This window comes from Condylura cristata, unplaced genomic scaffold (genome assembly GCF_000260355.1).
Source record: "Condylura cristata isolate star-nosed mole 26May11 unplaced genomic scaffold, ConCri1.0 scaffold00008, whole genome shotgun sequence".
Taxonomy (NCBI): domain Eukaryota; kingdom Metazoa; phylum Chordata; class Mammalia; order Eulipotyphla; family Talpidae; genus Condylura; species Condylura cristata.
In genome coordinates, this window is record NW_004567109.1 from 15,931,851 (window position 1) to 15,949,151 (window position 17,301).

General features: G+C 46.6%; 1 protein-coding gene across 1 annotated transcript in view; it reads left to right on the forward strand.

Moving 5' to 3' along the window:
• Nucleotides 1-12,371: 12,371 nt before the first annotated feature.
• ZBTB8B (zinc finger and BTB domain containing 8B) overlaps nucleotides 12,372-17,301 on the forward strand; it is an 11,843-nt gene continuing 6,913 nt past the window's right edge. The window contains exon 1 of the mRNA XM_004678750.2: nucleotides 12,372-13,359. Coding sequence (XP_004678807.1) covers nucleotides 12,372-13,359 — 988 coding nt within the window. The remainder of the gene's footprint in view (nucleotides 13,360-17,301) is intronic.

Genomic DNA, 17,301 nt, shown 5'->3' on the forward strand with positions numbered 1-17,301 from the left:
ACGGGACCGAGGATGTGTGTGCTGTGAGCCCTCCTGAAGGAGGGCGTGTAGGGTGTGTGTGAGAGACTTTCCCGAGGTGCACGCTTCCTGCTCAGAATCCCTGCACCTGCTCCCACATGCTCTGCATGCCACCCGTGCCTATCGTTTATTTAAGGGAGTGGCTTCAGTAACTTCCTCACTCAATTCCTATTCTCCCTTGGCAGGATTATTCCTGTCATCATACATGCTGTTATTTCTCCCTTCTTAAAAGCAAGCAGAAAGCTTGGCCCTACATTAGTGCCCTACTTCTCTTTACAGCAAACCCCTGAAAAGTTGCCTGTGTTTACTATCTCAGCTCCCCTCTCCTCCATTCTCTCTAGGACTCACTGCAGTCAGGTTTTTACCTCCCCACAACTCTTTGAGATAACTCTTGTTAAACTGCCAAGAGGAAGGGCCAATTTTCAATCCTCACCTTATTTGATCCATCAGCATCTTTAACACAATTGATCACCTTTGGACACTTCCCTTGATTTTCAGGACACCATGCCTCCTGGCTTTCCTCTTAACTTACCTCCTACCTCTCTGGCATTTCTTTCTTTCTCAGTGTTCTTTGCTGTCTTCTCTTGTTGACCTCTTGTTGCTGGGATGTTCCTAGGCTGGGTCTTTGGCCCTCTCCTTTTCAAAGGTCTCTTCTCCTTCCCCAGTTGATCTCATCAAATCATGTGATTTTTAACACCATTTTTACACCAGCAGCTTTTCTCTCCAACCCACACACATCTCTGATTTGGATTATCTCTATTTGGGTCTTTAGCTCTTTTTGGATATATTATGAGTATATGAAACATCATCTGTCCCAAACCTCAGCTTCCAGCCAATTTTCCAAAGATGTAAGTGGCAATCTCATTCTTCCAGTTAACTAAGCCAAAATCCTGGCAGACGTCTTTCATTCCTCACTTTCTTAAAAAAATTCCCCAGAAAATCTAGTTGGTTCTTTCTTTCTGTCTTTCTTTCTTCTACAGAATAACTAGAGGTGCTGGGGGGTGAGAGAATTCACCAGAGACAGAGTGGGGAGCAGAACAGGCGGATCCACTGAAATACACAACTGAGGGGAACAGCGAGCAAGACAGGAGAGGTCTGCTGTGCCATATATGGGTTAGCAACCTGGAAGGGGGATCACAGTCAGGCCGTAGTAGTGATAGCACTTAACCCTAGGCCATCAGGCCTATTCTGTCTTTAAAACTAGAATTCTGTCACTCTCATTGCCTCCACCTCTACTGTGTAAGTCCAAGTCACCATCATCTCTCACCCAGATAGATGCAAAAACCTCTAAATTGGTATCTCTGTATCTGCTTTGCCTTTTGAGTCGAGTCTTAATTCATCCTGAAAGTACTCTTTTAGAAAGTATAAGAAGGTAAAATGATGTGTCTGTATGAAAAACAGTGACAATACCTCAAAAATGTAATAACAGAATTACCATATGATAGTTCCACCCTAGGTGTATACATATATACACCTAGAATATGTATATATATATATATATTCTACCCAAAGAATTGGAAGCAGATACTCAGATTTTTTGTACATCCCTGTTCATAGCCACAGTATTTACAATATTTACAAGAGGTAGAAGCTATTAAGTGTCTGTTGACAGATAAATGGATAAACAAAGTGTGATACACATAATGGAACATTATTTAGCCCTAAGAAAGGAAGAAATTGCCATACAAGCTACCATATGGATGAACCTTGAAGATGTTAAGTAAAATAAGTTATCACAAAAGAAGTAGTTTTGTGTGATTGTAATTTGAGGTACTTGGAATAGTCACATTTATGGAGACAAAGTTCAATGGGGAGAGGGTAAGTGACGTGGTGATATCAGGAGTTGGGGGGAGGGGGGGACATTTAACATGTTTCGTGGGTACATTGGGAAGTTGGAAAAGTGCCTGGAACATAACAGAGGCTCAGTATTTATTGAGCAAATGAAAAACATAAATGTAAGAACAGCTAGGACAAAGATAGGACAGATTTGTTTTTTTGAAGATAGGACAAATTTGAAGCATTCTGGAGAGGCTACCTGGAAAGGTGGAGGTAATACTCCAAAGGTCGTTAACATCTAGATTGTCAAGAGTCTTGGGTGCAGGTTAAAGACTCAGGCCTGATCCTTGACAGCGGGGAGTTGCCAAAGGTGCTGTGAAGGCAGCATCCAGGTTACCACACACTACTGGCACTAGTCTAATGATGCCATTCATTAAACAGGAGAGCATTTTACTTCACGTACTCTGTGTGATCTTCCCCGTAGCTGTCTGCAGTTGGAACAGTTTTTAATCTCCATTTTGTAGATGAAGAAGCTAAAATTCCAGGAGACAAGGTGACTTTCTGAGGGTCTTATAGCTAGGAAATGGCAGCACTCCCAAGGCTGTGCAATAAAATCAAGTTCCTGCACATCTCATATGTGCAGACATATCGTCTTACCTTCGTTCAGCCTGCTGTCTTCCCCCACCAGATAAGCTCAAGGTAGGCATGGTAGCCTTGACTATATTTACTTCATCTCATTCCCTACCCCCAGGCTGAGCACAGTCCTTTTTAGTGAGGTCCTCAGTGTGTGGACTGAGTGGGACCCTCTGCTTGGCCCTCTTTGATCTCGCGTATTTATTCATCCTCACACATCTCTTTGGTCTCTCCTGTTCACCCTCACCTTGATCTTGGCTTCCTTCTCTGGTCTGATCATCTGGATTCAAATCCCATCACAGCAGCTTCCCAGCAATTGCTGGGAACCCTTTATTAACCTTTTAGGCACAGGTAACCCATTTCATGTCAGCCTTGGGCAAATCATCTCCCTTGGCTTTGTTTCCAAACTTAAAGTACGACTCCTGCTTATTGTGATTGTTAAGTAAGATTAATAAAACATCTAACACACCATCTGGCTCCATGGGGGGAAAGGATGTTTTGAACAAACTCCACAAGTAGGTTTTATGGATTCTACCCCCACGCCAGACCAAAGAGGTCCAAGCCACCAAGACCTAGAGGCCCTATAATGTCGTCATCACTGAAGGGAAGATTGCTGGGACTTGAGGGTAGAGCCAGGTCTGGTATAAAACCAGACATGTGGGCCTTGGGGGTCTCTTGGTTTTTGCTGGCTTTCAGCCTGCTATTGTGTTCCAGCAGAACTGGTAGGACACATTCACCAATTTATCTCCCTCTCTTTCTTCCTGAGTTATCCATTTCTTCATTCCCCCTTTTGTAAATAAACCCTTTATGAACCTTTTAGGCACAGACAACCCATTTCATAAGTTGTCATTGTTTGAGCTTCCTACCCCTGTGCTAAGACCCTAGCACAATGCTAGGCCTGGCAGAAAGTTCATCAACCTCTGTTATGTTAAGCAGTGTGTTGAAAACATGGACAGGGTGTCAGCAGAAGTCAATTTTAATCCTTGGTTTGAGCATCTGTTGCTTTTTCTGTCTGGAACAGTTTCTTCACCTCAGGGTCTTGTGAAGTAGGAATGCAGTAGATCACCCTCTCCCTGACAGGCAGACCCTCCCTTCACCCACAGTTCCCTTCCAGCTCAGCGCTGCTTGACATCTCTAGGTTGATGATTGTCTTTTTGCTAGGTCCTCTGGCCTTGACTCTGAGAGTCTTGACACTCAGGTGCCACCAGATGGTGCTGTGAACTCATTTCAATGAAGCCGCCTTCCCTTGGCTGGGCGGTCTGGAAGTGGTGAAACCCTGTGGGCTCTTTTGCAGAGGCTGGGCTTCCTTGGTGGAAACCAGCCAGGCCCAGGATGATTCCAGAGGTGGAATTTCTAGATCCCAAGCCCATGCTGTGGATATTCCAGCAGAGCGGGCAGCAGGACCAGCCACACAGTTTGCGGGAATCAATGCAAAATGAAAATGTCTAAGTTGCTTGTAGAGGAAGTCCAGGATATGTCTAAAAGCCTGTAGGATTCCAGTTCGGCCTGTGAGAGCTTGATGGTTAAAATTTCAGGAATTTTATGAGCTGGTTAATGAATACAAGCATTTTAAAATTAAAGTATATAAACTTATAAATACATTATATAAAGCAAAAGTAATAAATGCCCCAAGCCCATAAGTGTGCAGTTGCTTTTATGCATTTCATTATCTAATGCTTTTGAAATGCGTTACACTGGTTGTGTCTATATGGTGGAAATACACTATAACATTGTTCGTCTCTTCCCTACTCTGCACTCAGTGATGTTACTTTGGTGATTTTAAATTGACAAAGGTGGGTGTTTACATGACTAATATCTACAAACTCTACATGTCATGCCCCCTCCACTAGCCTCCATCAAACCATTTAATTTGGCCAATACAAACCACCTGCTGGCACCCCATGTGCCGGGCTGTGTGATCCTGAGCAAACCCTACTCCTCCCAACTCCCTGTGTGTTATGAGTCACTTATGGTGGCCAAAAGGGGGCACTCTGTGTGCAGCCATCCATCTCTCATATAACTCTTACAGTTACCCAGGAAGTAGATGACTGTGGTCCAAAGAGGAAAGGATGTCGCCACAGAAGAGGTGACGTCCTTGGTTTCTGCAGTGACAAGGCTTCCATAAAGGGGCTCTGTGGGCTGATTGAGGGAAGCCGTGCTCATAACCGTTGTGGTTTTCTCCTTGGTAAAGTAGTGATATCTTCCAGGTACTTCCAGCATCGTGTGGGGGTTCATACATCACAAGCTTGCACTCTGTACCTGAGAGTAGATGGAGGAAAGATGGACCCTTCTGTAGAAGCACATAGCAGGGGCTTGACAACTGGTATTTCCTTCCTGCCCTGACAACAGTGAGGCATTTTCCCAAAAGGGAGAATGGGATTGGATGGTTTTGTTAATGAAGTGCCGACCCCAAATATGCTACTTTTGTACATTGATTATTTTGAACTGAAAGCACTTGAAAACTGCAAATTCAGGGATAGATTTTCTCAGCACTCACCTTATCTGCTTACTGACAGGTCCTCCAAGAGGAACTCAGTTGTCATAAGTCCCCTCCCCTAGAGTTTCATCAACCAGGGGAGACTGACTTTTATCACAGGCAACCTTCTTGGTGGCCTAGGGCTTAAGGCTCAGTGCTACCACCCTAACAACCTAGGCTTGATCCCTGATGAGGGAGCTGACCCACATGGCACACAGACCTCTCCTGACTTGTCTGCTGCTGCCCTCAGCAGTGAATGTCAGTGGATCCTCCTGTTTTGCTCCCCACTCTGTCTCTGGTGAGTCCTGTCACTACCACCCCAGGTCTTGTATACATAAGTAAATAAAAATAAATCTTAAAGGAAAAGTATAGTCACTATGCTGCACATTATACCCCCGTGACTTACTCGCTTGACAACTGGATCTTTGTACCTTCTTCCCACCTTCACTAAACTTCACTCGCCCAACTCCCAGGGTCCAGAGCTGGCTGCTGTTGTGGTCAGCGGTGGTGTTGTCAGGGTGGCCTTGGTGAGGGATGTCCCTGCTATTGAGCCCATGTACAGTTTCCCCGTCATCACAGTCCTTTGGCTGTGAACCTTCTGGACAAGGACTGGGCTGACTGGGAGGAAAGGCTGCCCAGTTAATAGCCACAGACCATAATATTGGTGATTGAAAGTTTCTCATGTAACATTGAAGGAGGAAGTTAAGGAAATAGGTACAGGAAGTTAGCTAGGATACAGGCCCCAAGGCCGTTTATCAAATTGAATAGGAACAATCAGTTGGGAGTCAGAGTGCTCTCAACCCAGTAAAAATGGAATGTTCAGAACCCACACAATAACACAGTGCTAACGCAATGGACCAAAGCTTGTTTCAGGAAAGCAGAGCACTAGGCCAAGCAAGGGACCTTTCTGAGTGCAGGGCGCTGCGTGATAATAGAGGTGGCTCCTAAGTTGGTTGGCTCATTATCCAGCCCCTCAGCCCGGGGCCATCCTCCTTTCCTTAGTGCTGGGGGGGCGGTGGGGAGCAGGGTGAGAGAATTCACCAGAGACAGAGTGGGGAGCAGAACAAACAGGTCTACTAAGGGGAGTAGTGGGCAAGATAGGAGAGTTCCCTGCATCATGTGGTGAGTCAGCTGCCTGGCCAGGAATCAAACTTGTGCTGCAGTGGAACACGCATAGATAGTGCTGTGCTTTAACCCCTTGCACCACCAGGAAGGGCCCTGTTCTAGAGCCTTTAATACAAGCTCTTCCTCTGCCTGAAATGATCTCTGTTCAATCTTTTTTATATATAAAGATTTATTTATTTATGCATACAGGAACTGGAGTGCAGGCCAAAGGTGTGTGTGTGGGGGGTGGGGGTGGTGGTGGTGAGAGGATTCACCAGAGACAGAGTGGGGAGCAGAAAAGGCAGATGTACTGAAACACACTGCTGAGGGAGCTATCTCTGATCTCAACTCAAAGTAGTATAGCTACCCAAGCACCCTGTTGCATCAACAACCTGTTGTAATTTTTGGTAGGCACTTTATAGATTTCCTTTCAGTTATTGGCCACCTTGCTGTGTTACAGGTGGAATTGTGACCCCTCCCAACCCCCAATTCCTTGGAAATAGGGCTATTATAGATGCAATGATTTAAGGTGAGTGAAGCCTAATTCAGTAGGACTGGCATCCTTACAAAAAGGGGAAGCACAGGGAGAGTGATGTGAACGTTAAGATGGTCAGTTGCATGTCCAGGAGAAGGACAAGGACAGAGGCTTCCTCATAGCTTTCCTCTGTTGATACTGATTTGTTTTATTAGCCTCCAGAACTGTCAGAAAATAGACTTATGTTGATTAAGCCAGTTTGTGGTGCTGTTACATAAGTCCTAGCAAACTAATGTAACCCTCCCCTCCATTCGGACTAAGCTCCCTAAGAACAGGTACCTGGTTCGTCTTGTTCAGTCATCCCAGAAGTTGCTGTAGTTTCTTAACACTTTGAGCTGCTCTGGAACCATTCACCTCTCAGTGTACACCTAAAAGCCTTTCAAAGGAAGTGCTGTGCGTGTTCAATAAAAACCTGTTGATTAGATTGAAGCGTTTCACTCATTTCCAGAATTCTTGCAGGTGACAGCAAATATGACACAGCTCTCCCTTGCGCCACAGGCTTTTAGCTCTCCGAACAAAGAGATGAACACTTCGCAGGTCCCTCAAGTGGGACTCAAAAGACCCAACCGAGCTCCAGCCTTTCACCAGCTCTGGTTCTTGCCCCTTCTGGCATCTTGGTACTTGTAGTTTTGCCCACTTTCTCTTTGCCCGAAAAACCAACGTTGAGACCACAATTCCCATCACCCCGCGAGCACCGCAGCCTCCAGAGCGCATCCTCTGGAGGAGAACCGGCGCCATTGACCAACCTGCTGACCGAAGGGCCCGCCTTCCTCGGCCCCAAAGCCGCGGTGATTGGCCAGCTGCTCTGCCTCACAGCGGAGGGGCGACAGGTGAATGAAAGGGGGGCGTGCCGGTGCGCGTAGCTCGGCGACGCGGCGGCTGGACACCGCTGGGAGGTGAGAATGAGAAGCGGATTCACGCTGCGGTTTTCATTGGCCTGGGGAGGATTGGGGCACCCCAGAAGGTCGGCCCACGGCGGGGGTCAGCGGCAGGGATGTCCCTTGTCGGTCGGTCTTCCTCGGACCTCCCGGCCTTGGCGACTCCCGGGACCCCAGCCGACCGGCCCCGTCTTCCCCTTCAGAGTGGGGAGGGGCGGCGTGGTGGCGGGTTGCCCCCGAGCCCCGGGCTTGGGGCTGTGCTGTGTCGTCGAGCTGGGTGGGCGTTTGCTCTTTCGGACTGTGTCGGAGTGCCAGGCTCTGCCAGGCTACACAGTGTCCACCCCAGCGATGGTCACTTTGTCCGCGGGAGACCACGGGAGGGGCGAGGCCTCGCTTCTCTCCTTCAGAGAGCGAAGACCATGTCCAGCAATTGGTTCTGGTGGTCTCTGCAGGGTCATCTGGCTCTGGACGCCGGAGGACCCGCCTGTCTTGGAAGCAGATTAGCAGTTGAATCAAAGATGCGACCCACCCCGAATTTCGTTTTGTAGAAAAGGAAACTCTCCCTGTCTCCATGGTGGGGAGGGGTGGGGGTGAGTTCCCTAAGCCTTCTCACTGTTTGGCCAGTGGACAGTCTGCTCTGGAAAGAAGCCCTTCCAGTTCTTGGCTGGAGGTATAATCTGTACATTTGAGCCTCAGTTTTCCCTCTCCGAAAAAGAGAATGTAATGGTCACATCTCCTTCACGGGGTTGTAAAATGAACTAATGATGTAAAGAGCTTGGTACTGTGCTCCATGAGGACTGCTCAGTAAATGTTAACAATAAATGGCTAATTTTCACTATTCTCAGCTTGTTGAGACTGGAGGAGTCTTGTCAGAAAGTCAGTGGGTGGAATCAAGTCTGCTTTTGGCATGCAATGAGGACAGACTGTGATCTGGCTAGGGTTCTCCCAGGGGTGTGGGGGAGGACATGTACTACAGTTGGTTCATTTACCTGTTTCTGGCATCTTCTAGTGTCAGGCACTGTATGGAGCTAGTGACTGTTGGATTGATTGGTAACTGTGGAAGGCTGGGAAGGTGGAATCTATTATGGGTAAATGTGCTTCTTAGAGCCGTGTTCGCTAAGGGCTTCTTTTCTGGGTAAAGTGGTGATCCTCAGACTGTCCCAGGGATGTACTGCACTATATGGAAGTGAGATTCAGGGTCCTCCCTGGTGGCCCAACTGGTTAAACAGCACTACGAAGCTGGCCACAGCCACTGCAGCATGAGTTTAATCCCTGGACAGGGAGGTGACCCACACAGCACGGTGGACCTCTGCTGTCTTGCCCGCTGCTCCCCTCATCAGTGTACTTTGTCAGTCTGCCTATTCTGCTCTACACTCTTGTCTCTGGAGGATCCTCTCACTGCTTCTGCACCTTTGGCCTGTACCCCAGTTCTCTATGCATAAATAAATAAATCTTTGAAAAAAAAAAATAGGCCCTCCCTGGTGGCACAACGGGTTAGGATGTAGCACTGCAAGCTGGCTGCAGCCACTTCAGTGTGAGTTTGATCCCTGGCCCTGGAGGTGATCCACAGGACACCGCAGACCTCTCTTGACCCGCCCACTGCTCCTCTCAGCAGTGTGCTTCGTCCATCTGCCTGTTTTGCTCCCTACTCTGTCTCTGGTGAAGTCTCTCATCACCCCTGTATTTCAGGCTTGTACCCCAGTTCTGTATGAATAAATAAATAAATAAATAAATAACAAAAGATAAAACTTAAGGTCCTCTGCTGATATAAAGCTCCCTAGAAAAGTTCACACATATACCATGAAAAGCATATCCACAAATGTATCATACTGTATGTTTTGTTTTATTTTTTGAATAACACATTGACCTTTTTATATAGATACGGAACACTAGCTCATTTAAAACGTGGCTGCATAATATTCCACTGTGTTTGTACTTCATTGATTTCACTTGTTCGTTATGGGTAGACTTTCAGATTATTACTGTTTTTGCAATAGCCCAAAAACCTAGTGCAGTAGATATCTCTGAACTTAAAGTTTGATGTATTTTGGGAAACATACCCCAAATAGTAAGTTTTTAGCAATGAAATTTTTGGAGCAAAAGATGTATTTTTTTTAGGTTTTTATTGTAGAGAATATTGAACAAACTGGACATGGTTACCTGTATGATTCTCTTCTGCATCCAAAGTCTGTTTGCTTTGAAGGATCTCCACCATCTGGCCATGACCCATGGTTTCCATCTCTGATGTCAAGGCTCTGCTTCAGTCAAAGATGTGTGCATTTTAAGGTGTTTTTTCTCAAGATTTGTTTATTTATGCATACAAGAATTGGGGTACAAGCCAGAGGTGCAGGGGGTGAAAGGCTCCCCCAGAGACAGAGTGGGAACAGAACAGGCAGATTGGCAGAAATACACTGCTGAGGGGAGCAGTGGGCAAGACAGGAGAGGTCTGCTGTGCCATATGGGTCACCTCCCTGGACAGAAATTGAATGCATGCTGCAGTGATGAGACTTCTTAACCCCTTGAGGGTTAAGTTAAGGGAGGGCCTTGCATTTTAAGTTTTAATATCGACAATTTCCCCTTCTAAAATGATGTTCCAAATTACAATACCACTGACAGTGGGTATTATCCCATTAAAAAATATGATTTTACTAATCTGATGTTTTCTTTTAGTTCTGAGGAAGAAGACTATAATGTCAAATGTCACCTTTTCCTATATACTTTTCCCCTCTGTATCTGGATTGTCACAGGCCATAATACAAACTACTGGGAAGGTTTGGTTGGAAGAGGTGAAAATGACATGAAGTCTTAGTTCTGTGAAAACTTTTTGGATTGATTGATTTGACAATAGCAGAATTTCTCAGATATTTCATAGTTCTTTTATATTCTGAACCAAAATGTTAATCTTAACTGCTTTGAGTGTAAACATTATAGAAATTATGTCCTAACTTCCTGAGTTTAAAGTGAATATAAAAAGAGTCATCTGATGGCCCATCAGTTAGAGCCTTAGGCTATAATTTAGTGATGTCCTCAGGCCACTTTGAATATGTAGGAATAGTTACAGTGTTAGCTAAATGGCCTCAGGCTGATATTTTGAAAAAATTCCCAAGGTTTATTTTTTTTCAGTTCTTTTATCATTCCTGGCAGCCCTTACTTTTGAGTTTGTCAGTTTACCTGCTTATAAAGTCCTCTCCATTTCCATCCTTAGTTTGGTTCTCTAGTTTCTAGACTTAATGTGTCACTTGATATAAACACATATAAAGTAGATGTGAATGAAGTTGTGGACTTTCGGAGTCAATTCTGTGCAGATAGTGCAGAGACCTGGGGAGTCTATTTTGCCATTGGAGGAACTCTTTTTGTGGGGAGGTCGCCCCTGATTTCTGGTGGGGTGGGGGCATTGTGCTGCCTTAAGCAGCTGAAGGGTCCTAGCCGTGGCTGGCAATTCCGGCTGTGCCTTTGGTGATTCCAGCATCAAGATCATATATGTGGTTGTGGAAAATGCTTTGAGCTCAAAGGGCCAGCAAGTAAAGTGGTCATTGATGTAGTTTGTGTGGTGGGAGAAGACGGAGGGAGAGCTTGGGGAAGGTCAACGTTTGTCTTTCGCACTAGAAGGTTTTTAAACTTGATGTATACTTGTCCTATTAAGCACTTAAGTAGCCCTTTGACTTGGCAAACCTCCTGTGGCAGGTGCTGTGAGGGATAGCCAATGAAATGAGACTTGGCTCATGCTTCGGGGGACTAAGGCCAGGAAATAAAGAGAGGAAGGTGAGTAAGACAAGTTGCAAGCAGTTGGAAACCCCACACAGATGAGCTAACGTGGAAAGGGAATTAATTGACTTGTGGCACAACGTGGGTTGGGGCTCAGATGGTGCCCCAGGCTCCATCTGTTGCCCCTGTCTGAGCTGGCTGTCGTCTTTGCTGGGCTGGTTCCCCTGGTGATGTGGTGGCAGCAGCCCTCACATCCACAGGCCCAGAACAGAGTGCTTTCCTCAGGACCCCAGCAACGCTTCATTGTTTTGCTTTGTCTCTGACCAGGCCACATGGCATCTCTGAGCCAATCACTGTGGCCGCAGGGTGGGGCCCAGGGTGTTTTGCTCTAGTCTGTCACATTATACAACCCTGGAGCCTGCCTGGGGGTGGAACCAGCCTAATAATATAAAGCACATTGGCCAAGAATGGGGGAGGGGTACTTTAAAAAAAAATTTATTTATGTATGTATATAAGAGCTGAGGTGCAGGCCAGAGAGAGGCATGTGGGGCTGGGTGGGGGTGGGTGAGTGGGGGTGCGGGGAAGGGCTGGTGGTGAGAGGATGCACCAGAGACAGAGTGAGGACCAGAATGGGTGGATTGACTGAATGAAATACGCTGCAGCTGGGAGCAGCAGGTGAGACAGGAGAGGTCTGCTGCACCATGTGACTCAGCTCCCTGGCCAGGGATCGAACTCATGCTGCAGTGGCCGAGGAGCATAATAGTACTTCATCTAAACCCCTTGCACCACCAGACCCCAGAAAACATAGTGTTGAGAGCATGAGCTTAGGAAGTAGATATATTCAAACATGGCTTGAATCCTGGCTCTTTTATAACTATACTTTTCCTGTCCTCTCTGAGTCTCAATTTCCTTTTCAGAAAAAGTGCAATATCGGTAAATATGGTAAGTATAGTATTAATACTTAGGGCTTTGTAAAAGTTCATTGGAAATTCATAAAATACTAAGCACTGGGTCCACATTCAGTTAACTATAGTGATTTTTGATAAAATAACCCATTTGACAACCTCTGATTTTGTTGGATCCAAACAGTTCATATCATAATAAAAGCTATTGAACTAGTGTTTTTGGAAGGATTTTTAAAAAATTAAATGGACATTTTCTTTGTAAGGTTGGGATTTGTGAATTAACTTTAAAAAACCTTGGCAGAGATACAGTCTCCTGCGGAGCGGCAGCAGCTGGTGGAGAGATGGAGATGCAATCGTATTATGCCAAACTGTTGGGGGAGCTGAATGAACAGCGCAAGAGGGACTTTTTCTGTGACTGCAGCATCATTGTGGAAGGGCGGATCTTCAAAGCCCACAGGAACATTTTGTTTGCAAACAGCGGCTACTTCCGAGCCCTGCTCATTCACTATATTCAGGACAGCGGACGCCACAGCACGGCCTCCCTGGACATTGTCACCTCCGACGCCTTCTCCACCATCTTGGACTTCCTCTACTCTGGGAAGCTGGATTTGTGTGGGGAGAACGTGATTGAAGTTATGTCGGCTGCCAGCTACCTGCAGATGAACGATGTGGTGAACTTCTGCAAGACTTACATCAGATCATCCCTAGATATCTGCAGAAAGATGGAGAAGGAGGCAGCTGTGGCTGCGGCGGTGGCAGCGGCGGCGGCGGCGGCGGCTGCGGCGGCGGCGGCAGCAGCTCATCAAGGTGACAGTGGAAGTCCTGGTTCTGGCAGGGAAGGGACCTCCTGTGACCCCAAGAGCATGGTCTCGTCTTCAGCCGAGGGAGAGGAGAGTGCGGACTGCCCGACAGCGTCCCCTTGCGGTGACTGCAGAGGCTGCCGCCCCCTGGAACTGATGGTGAAGGACTGCGCGGGCAGTGGCCTGGCTGACGCTGATCTCTCGACTCCCTCCAAGCAGGTGAAGCCCAAGGTGGAGTCAGATGCCGAGGAAGTGGAGGTGGACGTCAGCGAGCAGCTGCAGCAGTATGCTGCCCCGCTGAGCCTGACCCACGTGGAGGAGGGCTTGCCCGGTGGCCAGACGGACTTGGCTTACAGTAACTTCCACGTGAAGCAGTTCCTAGAGGCGCTCCTGCGCGGCAGTGCGGTCCAGAGCAAAGACGATGCGGACCACCCCTTCTCCCGGAGTCTGGAGGGAAGGCCGGATGTTGCCGGGGTAGCCATGAGCTCTGGGCCAGATGTCCAGGCTGACTGGTACGGAGAGGACTCAGGTGAGCTCCATCGGCATCCACCATCTCTCCTGGTCATTTAGCACTCACGTCCATGCTGGGTAGACGCCCCCTCATCATCAGCACCTTTGTCACAACCATCTTCGCCATCACCCCTGCTGCCACCGCTATGTTACCCCAGGGATCACTCCCGGCGCTCCCCATAGGTGTTCAGTGAGCACTCACGGTGCTCAGGGCCTTGTTCTTCCTGCTGTTTGATTTCCGCCTTTACAGCTATGTTAATGTGAGTGGTCCTATTTGGTCCAATTTGATAAGTTATTTTTGGACTCTGGGAATGCTAAAAATATAAATTAATGATAATTATCTTTCCAGAACTAAAATATAACCTGCCAAATCATGCCTAATGGGGTTATCCACCTGTCAGATAGCAGGGTGGTCCCATAGGCCTGTCAAGAGCAGTTTCTAGACCTAGAAAAGACCTCACCATCTTCCATTAGCCAGGGTGGGACTTTGGTTCAAAAATTAAATCTTTTGGACCTGTTTTGTACATGAAGTTACTTTCCCCACCTGCTTTTCTTTTAGGGTTGAGGAGCAAATGAAAAGGTTTTCAGAATTTTCCTTTGCATATGATAACATGTTGTATACAGATAGAAAATTTGTACTCCTTGTGACAGCCATGATGTTGCACATAGATGCTCAGTTAGCATGTCTTGGGCAATGAGGCTTCTACCTGAGAATATGCTGGCATGTGGCTTCATGTGAATAATTTTCTTATACCCTTTGGTCTGCATTTGTGTTTTTTATATATATATATTACATCATTTTGTGCATTTTTTCATCTCAGTTGTAATTCCTATGTGCATTTGTGTTTTAAGAGAACTTACTCAGTTGTTTCCCTGTGAGATAAGTCAACATATCTTCTTTCTAGGGGAGATGACTGTGTCATAAAGTGCCTTGGAGGAGATAGAAATAAAGTTGGGTACCTCCTTACTGGTAAACTTCTAGAGCCTCAAACGAAGAAATTAATGTTATATTTCTAATTCACCCTTCAATATTCAGCAGTGAAGAGCTTAAGTAAGGGAAATTAGCTGCTTTTATTCATCACTGATGGCTTTCTTGAGACCTTTAAATTTCCACTTTTTATTTTAAGATGTATTTATTCATACATACAAGAACTGGGGTGTAGGCCAACTGTGGGGCTATGTGACAGGATTCCCCAGAGACAGACCGGGCAGATTCACTGAAATACACTGAGGGGAGCAGCAGATGAGACAGGAGAGGTCTGCTGCACCATGTGGGTCAGCTCCCTGGTCGGGTTTGAACTTGTCCTGCAGTGGTTGCTGATAGCTTGTCAGTGTTGTGCTTTAATCTGTTGCACCACCAGGGAGGGCCCTAAAATTTCATTTTTTAAAAAAGATTTATTTATTTGTGTGTACAAGAACTGGGGTACAGGTCAGAGGTGCTGAGGGAGGGGCGGGTGAGAGGATTCACCAGAGACAGAATGAGGAGCAGAACAGGTGTATCTACTGAAGTACACTGCTGAGGGGAGCAGTGGGTGAGACAAGAGGTCTGCTGTGCCATTGGGTCATCTCCCTGGCCAGGTTTCGAACTTGTACTACAGTACAGCACACCTTGGTCAGTGTGTGGGCCCTAGAGAAGTGAAGTGTGGTTGGGTTAGTCCTAGACCATCTCTCACAAGGGTCAAGCTGGTCAGATTAGCTGGTCTCGTCTGTGAGTGCCCTGAGAAGATGAGAAGGTTGGAAGTCCCTTGGTGGTAGGTTTGAGGAATTGACTTAAACATGTGATGTGTGTGATGCCATTTGGGTAACCCAGGGGAGATATTAAGCTATTGCACCTGTAGGGTTGGTGTTCTGGGGAGACATGAGAGCTGAGAAATATATTAGGGAGTCATTGATGAGCGCACAGAATTTAAAATACCTGTATTCCATGACATTAATAGATCTAGAGAAAGATGAGTGTTCTAAGGACTGAGCCCAGGGGGGTGCGGGGGGGGGCTAACATTTGGAGGTTAGGAGAAAGGGAGAAGTATGCAAAGGAGACAGAAGGGACAGCCAGTGAGGGGAGGACACTCAGGAAAGTGATGGATGCAGGAGGACACAGTGGCTCAAGGAAAAGAGAATCGACTATGTCCAGTGCTGCGTGTGGTCAGGTTGAGGACTGAGCTCTGGATGGAGCAAGGGAGAGGTCATCATACACTTGACAAGAGCAACATCAGTGACATGGTGGTGACCAGACTGGACAGAGTGGGTTTGAGAGAGAACTGCAGAGACAGACGTGAGGACAGCGAGCACAGACGATTCTTTCAAGGAGTTTTGCTCTGACGGCCACAAAGAAAGCACTGGGAAGGGAGATAGGTCAAGGCATTTACTGCGGTGGTGGATCGGAAGCATGTCTTGGGACATCCCCCAACCCCCACCCTGTCCACTTTCTGCAGTTTCACTTCCCCAGTTTCGCTTTGCCTGGTTGCAGTTAACCTGTGGTCAACCACCAGCTGAAAATAAGCACGTGTAAGGTATTTTGAATCAGAGCACATGCAGATAATTTTATTTCAGTTTACTGTTGTCATTATTTTGTTTCATTTTTATATTGTTGTTAATCGCTTAATGTGCCTAATTTAGAAATAAGCCTTTATCATAGGTCTGTATGAATAGGAAAAACAGTCCATGCAGGGTGTCGAAGAAAACAGTATATTTAGAGTTTGGTACTCCTGGTGGTTTCAGGACCCACTGAGGGTCCTGGAACATGAGTAAAGGGGGGACTCCTGGATTTACCAATGACATTGACCCAAGAAAGAGAAGGAGAATTGGCGATGGAAAAGAGAAGGCAACCGAGAGGATGAGGGGTGGTGGCATACGGAGGGGCTGGGTAAGGACGGGAAGAAGGACAACTTGTTCATAGTAACAGGAGTAAACATAGAACATATGTGTTCCTGTTGGGGGGGTTGGGGTGAGAGGAGCCTATAGAGTTTCTTTTCTTTCTCCTCCTCAATGAAATAAGAAACAAGGACAGCAGCTTCCTGAATGCAAGGAGGGACTTGGAGATTGGGGCAGAGGGTAGGTTTAAAATAGTCATTGAGAAGAGAGGGAGAGTTAATGAGCTAGAGAAGTATTTGGGGTGCCTGGGCAGAACTTTTTTTTTTTTAGAGATTTTTATTTATGCACACAAGAGCTGGGGTACAGACCAGAGGTGTGGGGGGTGAGAGGATGCACTTGAGACAGAGTGGGGAGCAGAACAGGCAGATTGAAATACACTGCTGAGGGAGCAGCAAGCAAGACAGGAGAGGTCTGCTGCCATGTGGGTCACCCCCCTGGCCAGGGACCGAACTGGTGCCACAGTAGCTGCAGATAGATCACAGTGCTGTGCTTCAACCCCTTGCACCAACAGGGAGGCCCCAGAACATAGCTTTTTTTTTATATCAATGGTCAGATGGTGACTATAGACAGCATGAGGTGAGACAAGAATACACAGGTGTGTTTTTCTCAGCGATGTTAGCTTGCTGTGTTTCAGGAAGGGAACCAGCAGAGTTGTATTTACTTTTAGTTTAGATTTAGCCACCCAGATGAGGATGTGGACAAAGAAGTGATTTCATTGATGGAATATGGGCACTAAGCTGGAAAAGCAGCGGCAGTAAAATGGCTGGATGGCTTATGGCCTGAAAGTCCCCATAGACAAAGGCCACTTGGGGTCTTTTCTTTGGGAAGTATACACAGTGCTTAGAATGTAGGTTATTGAGAAAGTAAAATCATTGGCAATATCACAATCATTCTCCCTGCCTTACATTAGAATGGGAAGGGTGCTAGAAAAATATGCCCAACTTCACCCCTTAGTTTGAGGTGGGGACTAGACACCAGCATTTATCAAGTTGAAGTTTCCCAAGTGATTCTGGGATTGGTCCTTTCTATACACTTACCTGATATATAAGGCAGACTGCATACCATTGGTCTGGAATTGGGTGGCTGAGGA